This window comes from Aquarana catesbeiana, linkage group LG03 (genome assembly GCF_042186555.1).
Source record: "Aquarana catesbeiana isolate 2022-GZ linkage group LG03, ASM4218655v1, whole genome shotgun sequence".
Taxonomy (NCBI): domain Eukaryota; kingdom Metazoa; phylum Chordata; class Amphibia; order Anura; family Ranidae; genus Aquarana; species Aquarana catesbeiana.
The window spans coordinates 416,312,969-416,328,317 of record NC_133326.1 but is presented as its reverse complement, the minus strand read 5'-3'; the positions used below and the strand labels follow the sequence as shown (position 1 = coordinate 416,328,317).

The window sequence follows — 15,349 nt, the reverse complement described above, 5'->3', positions numbered from 1 at the left end:
CTCACCAAACTTTTACTAACACGAGATTAGTAAAAGGAGCCCAAAGGGTGCCGCGCTTGGTTCTGAACCGGCCTTTTCTAGTCTCGTCGTACGTGGTGTACGTGACCGCGTGGTTGGCGATCGGAAATTCCGACAACTTTGTGCGACCGTGTGTAGGCAAAACAAGTTTGAGCCAACATCCGTCGGAAAAAATCCTAGGATTTTGTTGTCGGAATGTCCGAACAAAGTCCGACCGTGTGTACGCCCTATTAGACTGCAGGACGGGATTCAGTGTGCTTTGCGGGTGTAGAGGGGCTCTCAAGGTTAAGGTTTTACCCTGGCGTGTGGTGGCGGTTGTTGGTCTTTGATGGTGGTAAGAGAAACCTACAAGATGGAAGTGTTGGGGACTCATCGGTGGTATGTGCCCCTCCGGTATATTCCAGTTAACACGGTTTAGGTGGAATATTGTAATGGTTGCACAGTGGGTAGTGTGTTGTCTCCGAGCTGGTGTGGTGCGGCTGGAGGCCTATCATGGTAAAAAGGTCCCGCAGTGTAGAATTGGAACATATTATAATTCTGGGGTGCCATCAAAGACCAACAGGCTGAGTGACAGATAGTTTTTGTTTTCGGATGTTTATGTGATAAAGAATGTTTTATCATCTATGTTAAATTAATATTTTGTTAACAAAAGGGCTGCTGTGGCCATTTGTACTCCATTCCATGTTTGGTCTTGTTAATTATAGGTAACGTTAAGGGGTGGGCGGAGTACGAGTATGGTCAGGCAGACATCTAGAAGGTTGGGGACATCTGGTCTACACTGGTCTAGCCTCAAACACAGAAACATCCTCTCCCTCTTAATGCTTTGTCTGTTTAAAATCAGCAAGCATCTGATCAGGGTCACGGTACAATCCATAAGCATCTGTCAAAACCACAGTATATTCTTGAGCACTGGTACTCACATGAGTGTCCTTGTAAGCTCTAAAGATAATGGATGCTGGTGGTCTTAAACTTTCCATGATGCGCTGTTTTTTCTTTTCCTCCGAGCAAGTCCATTCTTCTATCACTTGTTGTACAGAATCTTTCCACACCTCAAAGCTTTCTCCACCAGCAGGGACAGGTTGCATGCCTGAAAAAGACTTTAATTTGCGATAAGAATCAGCATGTAAATTCTGAGCAATGACTTCAGTGACTTTTAGCAGCAAATGCTCAATATTTGTTTCCTGCTTAGCGGCTGTAGCAGTCAACATTACAGTTACTCCTGATGAAGCAGTTGTATTCAATGGTTCGCACTTTACAGGCAGGTAACTTCCGCCTTTCCGGAGGTGCGATTACTGGAAATACTACAACACAACCAATTACTTCAGCCCCTTTTGGATATATGCAAAAGAGCCCTTTAACTGGATTTAAATCCACCTAACTGAGACAGAGATAATGGGTATACAGTTCATAACTCTCATCTTCCTCTCTTTTATCCACAAGAGCGGCAGACTGCAAGGTTTCATTTGCTTGTAGCGCCTTCTGCAGTCTATGGGCGCTCACAGTGATAGGTACATACGAAATAGCAAATGTCCTTTTTGGTGGCAAGTCCCTCTTCCAGGGCCTACTGCCTCACAGCTTCTGTTGATAACAGTGACATGGTCAATTTTTAATGCCCGCTATTCTTTTCATTCACTTTTACTTTCAAATGTAGCGGTATTCTTTTCACTCTCTGCGGCTACTGGGATGGTAAATATAATATTTAGGAGCAGAGTTTTTATAATCTTTGTGATCAGGACAGGATCTCTAACAAGCGCTAGTGCCTCCACTCAATTGGGGCTTGTGAATAGCAAATGAAATCCCTAATGGGGAAATGTATCATATAGACACATAGACAGTAATCCACACAGCATTGTATTTGAAAGTCTGTTTATTGAAGAAATAACATTCAGTGAACCATCCAACATAAGGTATTTTCCAAACATGAAATCATTAACAGTTTCTATGTATGTCTCAGTGAGGGGAAGCTGCAGCACTTACAGTCTATTCTCTCAGCAGGAATCCACTGTTGTCTCTGCAACATGTGCTCTCTCCCAACATGTGTTCTACTCACCCCCAACTTACCCAAGAAGCCTTGCCATGCCTCTGCTCTTCTTGATGTTTTATTGTTGTCTTATGACCATGATAAAAAGAACACGCAGTGGCATTTCGGCACGCAGTCCTTGTTCACAGCATATTCAAAAGTGACACACATAGCATTTATATATGTGTATATAAATGTAATTCCTACACAGTGCAATATACATCATTTTTTAAAAACAGACAAAAAAAGACATATATAAAGTAGTTGTAATGCAATCTAAAAACAGTGACCACAGAAGTGGTCTGCTCTTGCTTACCTTGTCGAGAGAGAGAGAGAGAGAGAGAGAGAGAGAGAGAGAGAGAGAGAGAGAGAGAGAGAGAGAGAGAGAGAGAGAGACTGTCACATTCTAGAGCAACAATGCTTGGAGTCCCCCAAAAATACATACTAGACCGGGGGTCAGCAACCTGTAGATTGTGATCTACCAGTATATCGCAGCCAGGTGACTGGTAGATCGCGTTGCTGACCCACCATCCAAGAGCATGAAACAAAGTGCAATGCAGAGGGACTACTTGTAAGGTTGGAGCTGTAGTAGGGAGCAAGAGCCACATAAGCCGATGCCTTCTCTGTAGTCCTGGTTTCTGTCCCATGCGGAGAAATACCAACTGCATTCCATCTCTTATACCTGCTAGCGGTCTCCAAAGTAGTGCCAGAAGCAGGAAAGAAGAGATCTTCAAGTCAGTGTGAAGCAATACACTGGGCAGTTTACCCACACCGGGGGGTGCAGTCCACTGTACCTGCAGCTTTCCTGCGGGTTTTGCTGAGCTTAGCCATAGACTTCACTTATAACCTGCAGGTTTGGTGCACTTTCTGAAAATGCACCAAAACGCCTGAATGCAGGAGTTTTGGTGCATTTCAGAAAGTGCACCACACTTGTAGGATATAATAGAAGTCTATGACAAAGCACAGCTAACCCAGGAAAGTCTTGCATGCGCTGCTCTGCACCCGCCGTGCAGATGAACCGCAGCACATAAGTGTAAAAGCAGCCTTATAGAGAGCTGAGAACAGTAAAGGTTCATCTACATTTGTAGTTTGGGGGGGGGCGGAAAAATTCCCACAGTTAAGATGTGTTTTTACCACCCTCGCCCCAACCGCACCCCCTTTAGCTGCAGTGGCCAGGGGTGTACACATGTCATAGCCGCAGCATGAGTTATACACCTTGTCATGGTTGGTGGGTGTAGCACCTGCCAAGCATGACCCATTCAAGTGACCGAGGCTGCTTTGCAAGTGCCCTGCAACCTTGTGCAGTACAAGGGGTTAAAGCAGGCAGCCTTGTGTTGCTTTCTCACCACTTGCTTTAACCCCTTGGACTCCACACAAGCATGCAGTTGCGGGGCTCTTGCAGAGTGGCCCAATTTACTTTAATAGGTTGTGATTGGCAAGCTGTAGCACCCACCGAAAGCAACAGGGGGTCTAATTCCTACTGCAGCATGTGTAAACCTTTGACTGCTGCCTCAGCAGCTAAAGGGGGTAGGGCTTGGAGGCGGTAAAACTGCGACTCAACCACAGGGTTTTACCACCCCCAAGTCCCCCCCCCCAAACATTATGTGTGAACGAGCCTAAGTGAACTGCTGCTGAATGCAACTAAGGGTTCATTCACAAGTGCAGTAGGCACTGCTGCTCCTCTAAAAAGTGTGTTTGACAGGTAGGGAGGAGGCAATATGTTGCCTTCTCACCACCTGATTTAAACCCATGATTGCCGTGCACTGCATGCGATTGTGAAAATGAGTCAAGGATAGAGGAAGCGGCGATGGAGCATGCAGTTGCGGGGCACTTGTAGTGTGGCCCCATTTACTTTAATAGGTTGTGATTGGCAAGCCGTAGCACCCACTGAAAGCAACAGGGGGTCTAATTCCTACTGCGGCATGTGTACACCTTTGACTGCTGCCTCAGCAGCTAAAGGGGGTAGGGCTTGGGGGTGGTAAAACTGCAACTCAACCACAGGGTTTTACCACCCCCAAGCCCTCCCCCCAAACATTATGTGTGAATGAGCCTAAGTGAACTGCTGCCGAATCCAACTAAGGGTTCATTCACAAGTGCAGTAGGCACTGCTGCTCCTCTAAAAAGTGTGTTTGACAGGTGGGGAGGAGGCAATATGTTGCCTTCTCACCATCTGATTTAAACCCATGATTGTCGTGTACTGCATGCGATTGCGAAAATGAGGCAAGGATAGAGGAAGCGGTGGTGGACAGAGTCTGATCTTCAGAGTGGAACTTGGATTACAAACTACTACTACATTTGTGATACTAGTTATTCCTAAATAAAAGCTCTGATGCTGTATATCAAACTTTTTCATTCAATGATAAAATTGAGGGCTGCTGGCTAGCTAGGTTAGTCTTGGTTGGTTTTTGTATTTGATTAGGCCAGCCCACTGTAAATAATCCATAAAAAGAAGAAGTTAGCAAGTGACAAATACTGTAGAAATGTCTGTTCTGTTTAAGGTTGCAGAGAAAGACACAATTATGCAACTAACAAAAACCTTCAAAAAGGATCCTTTTCTTTTTTTGTTTACAAACATTTTTTTATTAAGGCATAAAGATTATACAATCAAGTATGTCAAGAGGACATCTATGATAACCAAAACAAAGAACAGCAATTCCGAAGCATACAGGACAATTGTTAGAAAATACTGATCCATAGTTATTCAAACTAGACAGAGATATAAAGACATAGGTGGGAGGACTACCTGAAGGCATTGCTCATGCAAGGTCCGGTACTCTAGAGTGGAGGTCAGTCTGGTGGTAGCAAATATGTCTGTGGGCTTTCTACGTGGCCCATCAATAAGTTATCCACCATTGTGTTCCAGTCCTCTGGGGAGAACTGTGCATCGCAATCAGTTTCCCATTTATTTTTATATGGAGGTTCACCCGAGAAACCTGAGTCCAGCACTGTTTTTTAGAGAACCGATATAAGGCCCTGGCCTCTGGGGGAGGTAGGAGGGGAGGATGGGGTAGTAAAAAAGTGGGAAATATGAAAGTGTCTTATTTGTATAAACTGATAGTGTTCTCTAAGTGGGATTTGTTTTTGCGTGCGGAGGAGATCAAACGTGGCGATTGTATCACCAAGTTGGAGATCAGCTAATGTGACAAGGGAGTCAGATATTTACCATGAGAAACTATCCGGACGTTCAAATGCTGTGGCAAATAAGGGTTCCCCTAAAAAGGACGAGCCTGGGAGTGCTGATGAAATCAGGCCAAGTTTATATTTATATCGTTTCCAGAGGATGGGAGAGTGAGTCACTATGGAATTGAGGGATGTAATATTGTGTATAGAATTGGTGGGTGACCATAATATGGTTTGGGGATGTTGATAGGGAAGGTAGATATAGGAGTTTTGGCAACAGGGACATTTTGACCACCGTGACTCTCCCCAAAAACAAGATGCGGTAGGAGCTCCAGATTTTAAGCAAGCCTCAAAGTCAGGACACACATGCTGGATAGTTCGCTGCGAAGATGGAAGTCCATTGTGGTGTGATATGGATGCCAAGATAGGGGATTTTGTCAGTTGACCATTGAAATGGAAAGGAACTCCGGAGTGTCTCACAATGAGCAGGGGGTAGATTAATGGGAAGTGCAGTAGATCTTGTCACATTTACAGTAAGTCCAGAGACGGAGGCAAATTTAGATAATACGGTGAATAAATTGGGTAGGGATATTTGGGGTTGGGTCAAAAAAAGCATAACATCATCCGCATACATACAGAGTTTAAAGTGGGAGGATGCCATCGGATATCCGGGTGTGGTTTAATAGCAGTTGCTAAGGGTTCCAAGGCTAGGGCGAACAATAAAGGCGACAGGGGCATCCCTGACGAGTGCCCCTGCCTTATTAATGACCAGGCTTAGTAGAAGGACTTGTTTTTTGTGGAGATTAGCGTCCTGGAGAACATTTAGAGTCAAACGGATATTGTCAGTAATTAGCCTATTTGGAATGAATCCTAATTGGTCAGAAGAGGTCAGAGTCTCGACAATGCCAGCCAGCCAGCCTATCAGCCAGAGCTCGGCTAAAGATTTTTAGATCATTATTAATGACCGATATCGGTCTGTAGTTTTGTGGGAGTGAGTGGTCTTTAAAGGGTTTGGGAAGAAGGGACGTGTTGGCCAGGGTCATTTCAGATGGGAAATGTTTTCCTTTGAGAATTTTATTGAACATAGTGATTAAGCGTGGAATTAAGATGGAGGAGTAGTGTTTGTAGTAACTAGCAATAAACCTATCTGGGCCTGGAGATACAGAGTGTTTTAATGATTTAATTACCTCCAGCAATCCAGCAATTCCTCCTCTGTAAATGGTGCATTGAGGGATTCCATTTGGTTGATAGGGAGGGTAGGGGAAGGGAGGTTAGCCAGTCATGAGAGGATTGGGAAGGGAAAGGGGAAGGATGGATAAGTAGTTTGGAGTAGAAGTTTTCAAAAATATCCAGGACCTCTTTGAGGTGTGAAACCATGTTGCCTGATGAATTACGGAGTTTGTATAGATGGGGGGGGTTAAGGTCTGATTGAGTTTACGGGCAAACATGGAGGATGCGGTATTGCTATGTAGGAGAAATTTGGCTTTGGACCAACGGAGGGACTTTTCAGTTTTGGCTGATAACAGGGTATCTAATTCTAACCTCTTCTGGGCCATCAGTCTTTCATTAGCTATCGACGGGTTCCCTATTTTTATTTTATGTAGTTTGTCTAATTCGGTGGTTAATGTGTAGATTTGTTGCCAGCGTTCCTTATTTTTCCTAGAGGCTATACCAATGAGACGGCCCCTCAGAACCGCCTTATGAGCAACCCATAGAGTACTAGGGGATATGTCTGGAGTGGCATTTAAGGAGAAGTATTCTTGGATTGCAGTAGAGATTTCTTGGCGAGTAATAGGGTCACCCAGCAGAGAATTGTTTATTCGCCAAGTCTAGGGGGTGTCTGACAGGCCAATTAGAGAATTAGAAAGGGAAACCATGTTGTGGTCAGACCATGGGCAGAGATGGATAGCAGAGTTTGTGGAGTTGGCCAGGATAATAGAGGTGCAAAAGATGTAATCTAATCTGGAAAAGGAATTATGGGGGTGAGAATAAAAGGTGAAGTCCTTTGCACCTATATTATGGGATCGCCATGCCTCAGATAATTGGAAAGATTGTAGTGTTTTGGACAGTGATTTGGGGAAAGCTGCGTTGATACGAGAAGCGGTGCTCCTGTCTATCTGGGGGTGGGCTACAAGGTTTAAAGCTCCTCTTACAAAGATATGTGTTGAAGAGTACCGTTCGAGGATTTTAAAGAAGGTAGCAAAAAAGGAGGCCTGTGCAACACTAGGGGCATAAACATTTGCGATCGTAATTTCCTGGCCAGCTATTAACCCTTTAATTATAAGGAATCTGCTGTCCGGGTCTTTAAAGAAGGTTTCACCTCCATGGGGAATGTGTTATGGAGTAAGATTGCCACCCCTCTGCATTTTGATTGGTATAGAGTATAAAAGGCTTGTTTATAGGCCCTGTGAAAGAAGGTAGGGTGATTGGTAGAGGCAAAATGAGTCTCCTGCAATAGTATATTCTGGGCTCCCATTTTTTATAGCTTGTGAAGGCTTTCTTCCGCTTGTGTGGAGAATTAAAGCCCTGCACATTATGTGTAATACACGTTATTACCATTTATGTAGTGTAAACCAGTTAAGCTCACCTGAGAGGTATAGTGGTAACATTAGTGCACCACCAGAATTCTCCAACACAAGGGCAACTTCAATCGGGGGATACAGTACCTGATAGAATATGCAGAATCAAGATCATTACATTTAACACCGTGACTGAAATGCTTCCATAACTGAAAAAACATAAACTGAGACTGTATAACCAAAACAACATCAAATAAGAAAGCCAGAGTAACGATTTTGAGCTGGTCTATTGTCAGGTCAGGTTGCGAATAGCAAAAACCTGAAACAGAGAAATCAGATACATAAGAGGCGAAAATGCCTCTAACTCTAGGTGTTCCAGTGGAAGTCAAGGTATGAGTGGAGTGGGGTGGCATAGCCTTGACATCTCCCAAACTAGCCTGCTAAGTTAGAAAATAGTGCATAACGTGTACATGTCAAAAGGAAAAAAATATCAGGAAAAGCATCTGGATCCAAAAACCTACTGAAATGCAGATTGTCTCCACAGCTGGGGGCTTTAGGAGAGTGAGTTAGAAAGGATAGAGGAAGTCCCGGAGTAGACACCTTACCAGTTGGTAGACGAGAGTTTGACCAACCCAGAACTAAAAAAAACCCATAAAAAAATAAAAGGATGGTTGGCATGTAGCCCGTCAGATTTTAGGTGGTATATAGCGAAGATATATAAGTGTTCTGAGGTCTGAGTAAATCCAAATGTCATCCAGGGTGGAGGGATCCTATCATGTGGGAGTTTTGGATGTATGCTGTATAAGGAAGTGAGAGATAGTTCGCAGTCTAAGGAATGCTGTTTAAAGGAACTTCCAAAACTGGCCATTAGGTGGAGTGCTGACATCAGGAAACACCAGGGAATGTGAGTAAAAGGGGGTAGGATCCGTGACGATGACGACAGAAATCAGCAAGATGAGGTTCAATTGAAGTTTTGGCCCAAGTCATGTCTGGAACGCCTTCTATCACGTCTCGGGGAAGGCGTGCGACAGATAGGTGTTGGCCTAGGTGTGGAAGGCAGGGGCGGAACCAGAGTCTAGTCACGGGAGGGGCACTGCCAGAAAATAAGGTGTACTTGTAGGCCATTTTGTGCAATAGCCAGCACGCGTGCTGATTGGCCAGAGGGGGAGCCAACAGCAGGTCCGGCGGAAGTGAAGTCCAACGGCCACCTGCAATCGCTCCTCACAGAGATGGAACAGTGGTCTACTGATGTAAACAAGGCAGATCTCCGTTCTGTCAGAGATGAACAGAGTGATCTTGTGTTCCTGCTAACCAGGAATATGGATCACTCTATTCATCTAGTGAGTCCATCCCTACACAGTTAGCAAGCACCCCCTAGGGTCACAGTTAACCCTTTGATCACCCCTGATGTTAACTCTTCCCAGCCAGTGTCATTAGTACAGTGACAGTGCATATTGTTAGCATTGATCACTGTATTAGTGTCACTGGTCCCCAAAAAGTGTCAAAAGTGTCAGATAGGTTTCCAATCTGTCCGCCACAATGTTGTAGTCCCGCTAAAAAAAATCACTGATTTCCGCCATTACTAGAAAAAAAATTTATAAAAACGCAGTAAATCTATCCCCTATTTTGTGGATGTGATAACTTTTGTGCAAACCAATCAATATACATTTATTGGGATTTTTTTAACCAAAAATATGTAGCAGAATACATATTGGCCTAAACTGAGGAAGACATTTTTTTTATAGCAAAAAGTTAAAAATATTGCTTTTTTTCAAAATTGTCGGTTTGTTTATATCACAAAAAATAAAATATCACCAAAAGCAAGTGCTATTAGTGGAAAGAAAAGGACATCAATTTTACTTGGGTACAGCCTTGCACGACCATGCAATTGTCAGTCAGTTACAGTAACGCCACGCAGTATCGCAAAAAATGGCGTCGTCATAAGGGGGGGGGGGGGTAAAACTTTCCGGAACTGAAGGGGTTTAGATTGAACAAAACTAAAAGAGCAGCATTTGTTTTTCAAAAATAATGGCAGTATGGCACACAATATTTTGTGATTTTATACATTCATTAATTCTTTTACTCACTTTTATAAAATATTTTGGTGTTTCGGTGGGGGGGGAGGAGCTCCCATGCAGGAACAATGGAGATGAGCAGGATCCGTTAATTGCACTGTCTGCAGGTGCAGCCGGCAGCATCAGATGGCAGTGACACACAGTCATTGCTTCTTCCTGTGTTCACACCGTGCTGTGAAGAAGATGGAGAGAGGAGGTGGGTGGAGCCAACACTCTCACTCAGGGGCGGAGAACGAAGAAGGCTCCGTTATGAATGCTGGGGTTCTCCTCCTCCTCAGCAGCAGCTCCAGCCTCCAACGTGATTTATGTCACTGGTTGCTACACGCCAGGCGGCCCAGGCGTTAGCAACCAGTGCAGGGAACACTAGCCAGTGGCGCAGCTCCACACACCTCCTCCCTCCATCTTCTCCAGGTCCAGCATGGCATAATGACCACAACACAGAGTCTCTCTCTCAGCGCTGCTGATCGGCTGATTATACTGATGTGGGAGAGTGAGAGACTCGGTTGGGACTGCAGTCAGTGATATTTTCGGGGGTGGGGGGGGGGTGCCTGGATCCGCCCCTGGTGGAAGGTTAATGAGGAAGGGCTTCTGCCTCCATAAGTCCCAGTTTAACTAAGATTTCCTGTCTTTCCAATAGTGTAGTCTCTGTGTAGGTTGTACCATTATCGGGGACTGAGAGCTTAAACGGGAAGCCCCATCTGTTCCGAATATGTGAACTTGCTAGCACCATAGTAACTTCCTTCATTTTGTGATGTCAATCCAGGGTTGCTGGAGAGATGTCAGGGTAGATTTGTATAGAGGAGCCATTCAGGGTAATGGTGTGAGAGTTGCGTGCAGCCCTGAGGATCTCCTCTTTTACAAGGAAGTCTTTTAGACAGAGAACAATATCTCAGGGGGGGTTTATCAGGGGGGGTTTCGAACGGAGTGCCCTGTGTATGCGATCACAAGTAATGGATTCAATTCCATGGTCTAGTAGTAGAGACTGAAATAACTTGTGTATGGCAGGGATAAGGTCAGAGTTAGATTCCTCTGATTCTGAGATTGTTCCTGCAATTACGATTGTCGAGATCTTCGACCTGGGATTGCAATTGCGTGACAGTTGCAGTGAGGGATTCATATTCTCTGGAGAGATCTTTATGAGCTATACTGAGTTCATCATGTTTAGTTTCCAAGCGGTCAGTACGGGCCCCTAAAGGAGCAATCTCCTGTGTCAGAGTATTTGTACTGTCTGGAACTTGGTGGCTATTTTGCTATAAATAGATTCCACGCTTTTGTCTAAATCCTCTTTTGTGAGTGGGGGGTATGTACTCACTGTCCTGTAGTGGAGCGGAGACGTCCTGAGAGTTCTGTGATGAAGGAGAGGCAGGGCTGCCGGCGCCATCTTGAGACATGCTGTAGCTCTCCTGTGTCCTAAGCAGATAGTTTGTTAGAGACCTCTGCACAGTCCCTTTTCCTTTCTTTTTCTTTGGTGGCATGCACAGCATGATCCTGGTGGTGTTGGAGGTAGTTGTGAAGAGTTTTGCGCATTTTTGGCTCTAGGAAGCAGGCTAAACGGATCGAGTAGAACGGAGCTACTCAGACATGCAGCCGATCCCGTGGAAGTCGCGCATGCACCCCCCAGGATCTTTAAGAGTTGTGAAATATGGAATAGTCTTCTATAGAAAATGGTTGTGGCAAATGCAGGAGGTTGTTTCAAAAAGAGTTTGAAGCTTTTTTAACCATTTACTGACTTTGGACCGGCTGCTCAGAATCACGTATATATATATATATGTGATTCTTCATTTCCGGGTGGGGGCACGCGCATGCATGCCCGTCCCGTGCCTTGTGTTAGTAAGGTGGCAGGTCATTGTTTAGATAAATCTCATAAAATGTAATGTATGTACTATCCATCCTTGTAATTGGGAAATGCAATAATGTAAAAGGCAATGGGGATATGTTGTGCCCAGTCATATGCAAACCTGTACTTGGGGGGGTTAAGAACATTTTTTTGTTTTATGCTACTGTTCCAATGTGTCTGATGACATCTTTGTTGTCTGGACAAGTTCATCTGATCAATAATTATGTTGATTGTCAGTAACATTAGTTTGAATCTAAAAATTGCACTTAGACATACAGTATATCAGGACAAACAGGTAACTAATAACATGATAATAACAAATACTGTATAAAGGTCCTTCTTGTAGCTGTTATACATATTTATTATATTATATGACCTTTTTTTTTAGTTCTCTTGAACACAGCCTATAATTTTAGCGTAAATAAGAAGAGTTGCTTATGGAAAGTAAATAGGAGGTCATATGAAAGTAAATTGGAGTTTATATGATAGCCAGTTAAAATCCTAATTGTAACTATAATTTACATTTATTTGTTATTGGCTGGATATTCATGTTATGGATATGTTTCTCCAGGATACTTACCTATCTGATAAAAATATATTTCTTATTTTAATTCCTCTCCTGTCCTCTTGTGGGCGAGAGTCGGGATGTGCTTCACATAAAGCATGGCTTAGCATTTATGTAAATTATTTTCTTACTGACCAGAATGTTGTAAGTAATATGTAATTACAGTACCTTTGATCATACTAATGTGTAATTTGTATGCCCTTGACATGGTATTAAAGACAACCTCAACTATTCATGAAGCAGATCAGCCTTACCTCCTCATCTATATCGGGGTAACATATTTAGACATGCTATTTAAATTCGCAAAATGCTTATGGATGAGGCACTGAGGGTAACTTATGTGATAGCAGTTCATGCTAATGAATAATTGTAATATATTATAATCTTTGACAAAACTTTGTGACAAAACTCTGCAAACTAACGCATGCTTATAATGTATAGTTAATTAAAGTAAAGTATATTAAAGTACAGAGTTAACCTGAGTATTTTTTGTCTTCTTTTTAGAATGTTAATAAGAATTCAACAGGACATAAACAAAAAAGAGGAAAAGAAAGGCTTTTTTCCAAGGTATGCTCTATAGCAGGTTTTGATGCTTATACATACTGGCAAAAGTGTTTAAATTTTTTTTTAACCATTTCAGCTCTCACTGGACCAGATCACTTTTCATCATTACTTAAAGTGGAGTTCCACCCACTTTTACAACATTGTCTTGAAGGAAAGACAACCCCTCCTCCACCACTCAATTTTGGATATTTTTTTTTCTTACTTACCTTTTATGAAGTACCTTGTGTACTTCCATCCCAGCCTCACCGTGGCCCAGTGTGCCATGTCCTCTTCTCCCCCGCTGCCTTCTGGGACCTCTGTGTGTCCCAGAAGACGATGGGGCCATTCAGAAAGCGCCGTGAGACTCACACATGCGCAGTAGGAAACCGGCGGTTAAGCCTGCAGGCTCCACTGCCGCCGGTTTCCCTTAGTTGGAATGGCGGCCCCTGCACCCGATCTGACATCGTAGGCTCCCAGGACAGGTAAGTGTCCTTATTAAAAGTCAGCAGTGTTTGTAGCTTCTGACTTTAAATTTTTTTTTTCTTTCGAGAGATGGAGATGTACTTGTACAACACTGATGAAGTGCCCCCCCCCCCCAAAAAAAAAAGACAGTGAGACCGATTCTTTTTTTTTTTTTTTTGATATTAATGATATGATATGATATGATTATGATATTTTGATAAATATTTTTACTCAGAACAAAAATAAGTATTACAAGAGAGTTCAAGGTTTAGGAGTGTGATATGCAGAGAATGCAGGGTTCACCAATGCATTACACTCAGAAAGCAGGGATCAGGAGTGGGCTGCATTCAGAATGCAGGGTTTGGGAGTGTGTTGCGGTCAGAATGCAGGGTTCGGGAGTGTGTTGCGCTCAAAATGCTGGGATCAGTAGTGTGTTGTGCTCCCAATGCAGGTATCATGAGTGTGTTATGCTCAGAATGCAGGGATCAGGAGTACGTTATGCTCAGAATGCAGGGTTCAGGAGCGCGTTGCGCTTAGAATGCAGGGGATCAGTAGTGCATTGAGCTCAGAATGCAGGGTTTAGGAGTGTGTTAAGTGCAGGAATCAGGAGCATGTTGCGCTCAGAATGCAGGAATCAGGAGCACGTTGCGCTCAGAATGCAGGGTTCAGGACTGCATTGCGCTCAGAATGCATGGTTCAGGAGTGTGTTGCACTCAGAATGCAGGGATTAGGAGTGCGTTACGCTGAGAATGCAGGGATTGGGAGTGCGTTGCACTCAAAATGCAGGGTTCAGGAGTGCGTTGCACTCAGAATGCAAGGTTTAGGAGTGCGTTGCGCTCAGAATGCAGGGTTTAGGAGTAGGTTGCGCTCAGAATGATGGGGTGGGGGGGCAGCAGGTGAGGGGTGATGTGAATGGTAGTGAAGGATACTGCTATGGGGTGACCCTGCCTATAACAGTGTCCTCTGCTCGCTTCACATCACCCCCCCCCCCCCCCCCCCCACACACACACAGTGGTGTCTTCTGCCCCCCCTTTTTCCTTTAACAGTAACCTCTGCCCTTCCCTTCCATAGCACAGCGTCCTACCTGTTTTCACAGAAGAGACCGGGAGGCAGCACAGTTCTGGACAGAGGGCTGGACCTGGCAGAGTGAGTTTTCATATTAGCAAGCTGGTGATTGGTTGCTTAGGACCACCCTGTGTCCTAGCAACCAATCACCTGCGGTTTAACATAAAAAGTTTATTTGGCCAGCTCCTCCCACCCTCTATCCTGAGCTGTGCTTCCTCCCGGTCTCCACTGTTCACTGATGACAGCGGCAGAGGAGGCTGGGGGCTGGAAGGAGAGACAAGGACCGGAACTTAGAAGGCAAGGGTCAGTGGCGCAGGACTACAATCAACGGGTTGCCGACCCCTGAATTAAGTGATTGTAAGGTCTCTTTTTTTTTTTCCTATAAAAATAATAAAAAATAATAATATTAAACCTGTGGATTTGCACAGAGCATTCCCGATCCTCCTCTTTTTGGATGCTTCTTCTGTGCTCCTGGCCCCTCCCTCCTGTTCAGTGCCCCCACAGCAAGCAGCTTGCTGTGGGGGCACCCGAGCCGAGTCACAGCTCCCTGTGTCCATTCAGACTCGGAGCTGTGGCCTGGCCCCGCCCCCTCTCTCTGATTGGCTAGCCAACAGTGATTGGGAGCATCGGAACCAACGGTGCCAATCTTAGACGGCCGAGACACTGGACATTGCTGGACAGAGCTGGAGCTCAGGTAAGTATTAGGGGGGCTGAGGGGGGCTGCTGCACACAGAAGGCTTTTTATCTTAATGCATAGACTGCATTAAGATAAAAAACCTGACTTTACAAACATTTTAAGTATTCAGACCCCCTTAAATTTTTCACTCTTTGTTATATTGCATCCATTTGCTAAAATCATTTAAGTTCATTTTTTTTTCCTCATTAATGTACACACAGCACCCCATATTGACAGAAAAACACAGAATTGTTGACATTTTTGCAGATTTATTAAAAAAGAAAAACTGAAATATCACATGGTCCTAAGTATTCATACCCTTTTCTTAGTATTTAGTAGAAGCACCCTTTTGAACTAATACAGCCATGAGTCTTTTTGGGAAAGATGCAACAAGTTTTTCACACCTGGATTTGGGGATCCTCTGCCATTCCTCCTTGCAGATCCTCTCC

The 15,349-nt window shown here is 44.1% G+C and overlaps 1 protein-coding gene across 1 annotated transcript in view; it reads left to right on the top strand.

Annotated features, from left to right (window-relative positions):
* LCP2 (lymphocyte cytosolic protein 2) overlaps positions 1 to 15,349 on the top strand; it is a 460,964-nt gene that overhangs the window by 52,307 nt on the left and 393,308 nt on the right. The window contains exon 4 of the mRNA XM_073620738.1: positions 12,659 to 12,721. Coding sequence (XP_073476839.1) covers positions 12,659 to 12,721 — 63 coding nt within the window. The remainder of the gene's footprint in view (positions 1 to 12,658; positions 12,722 to 15,349) is intronic.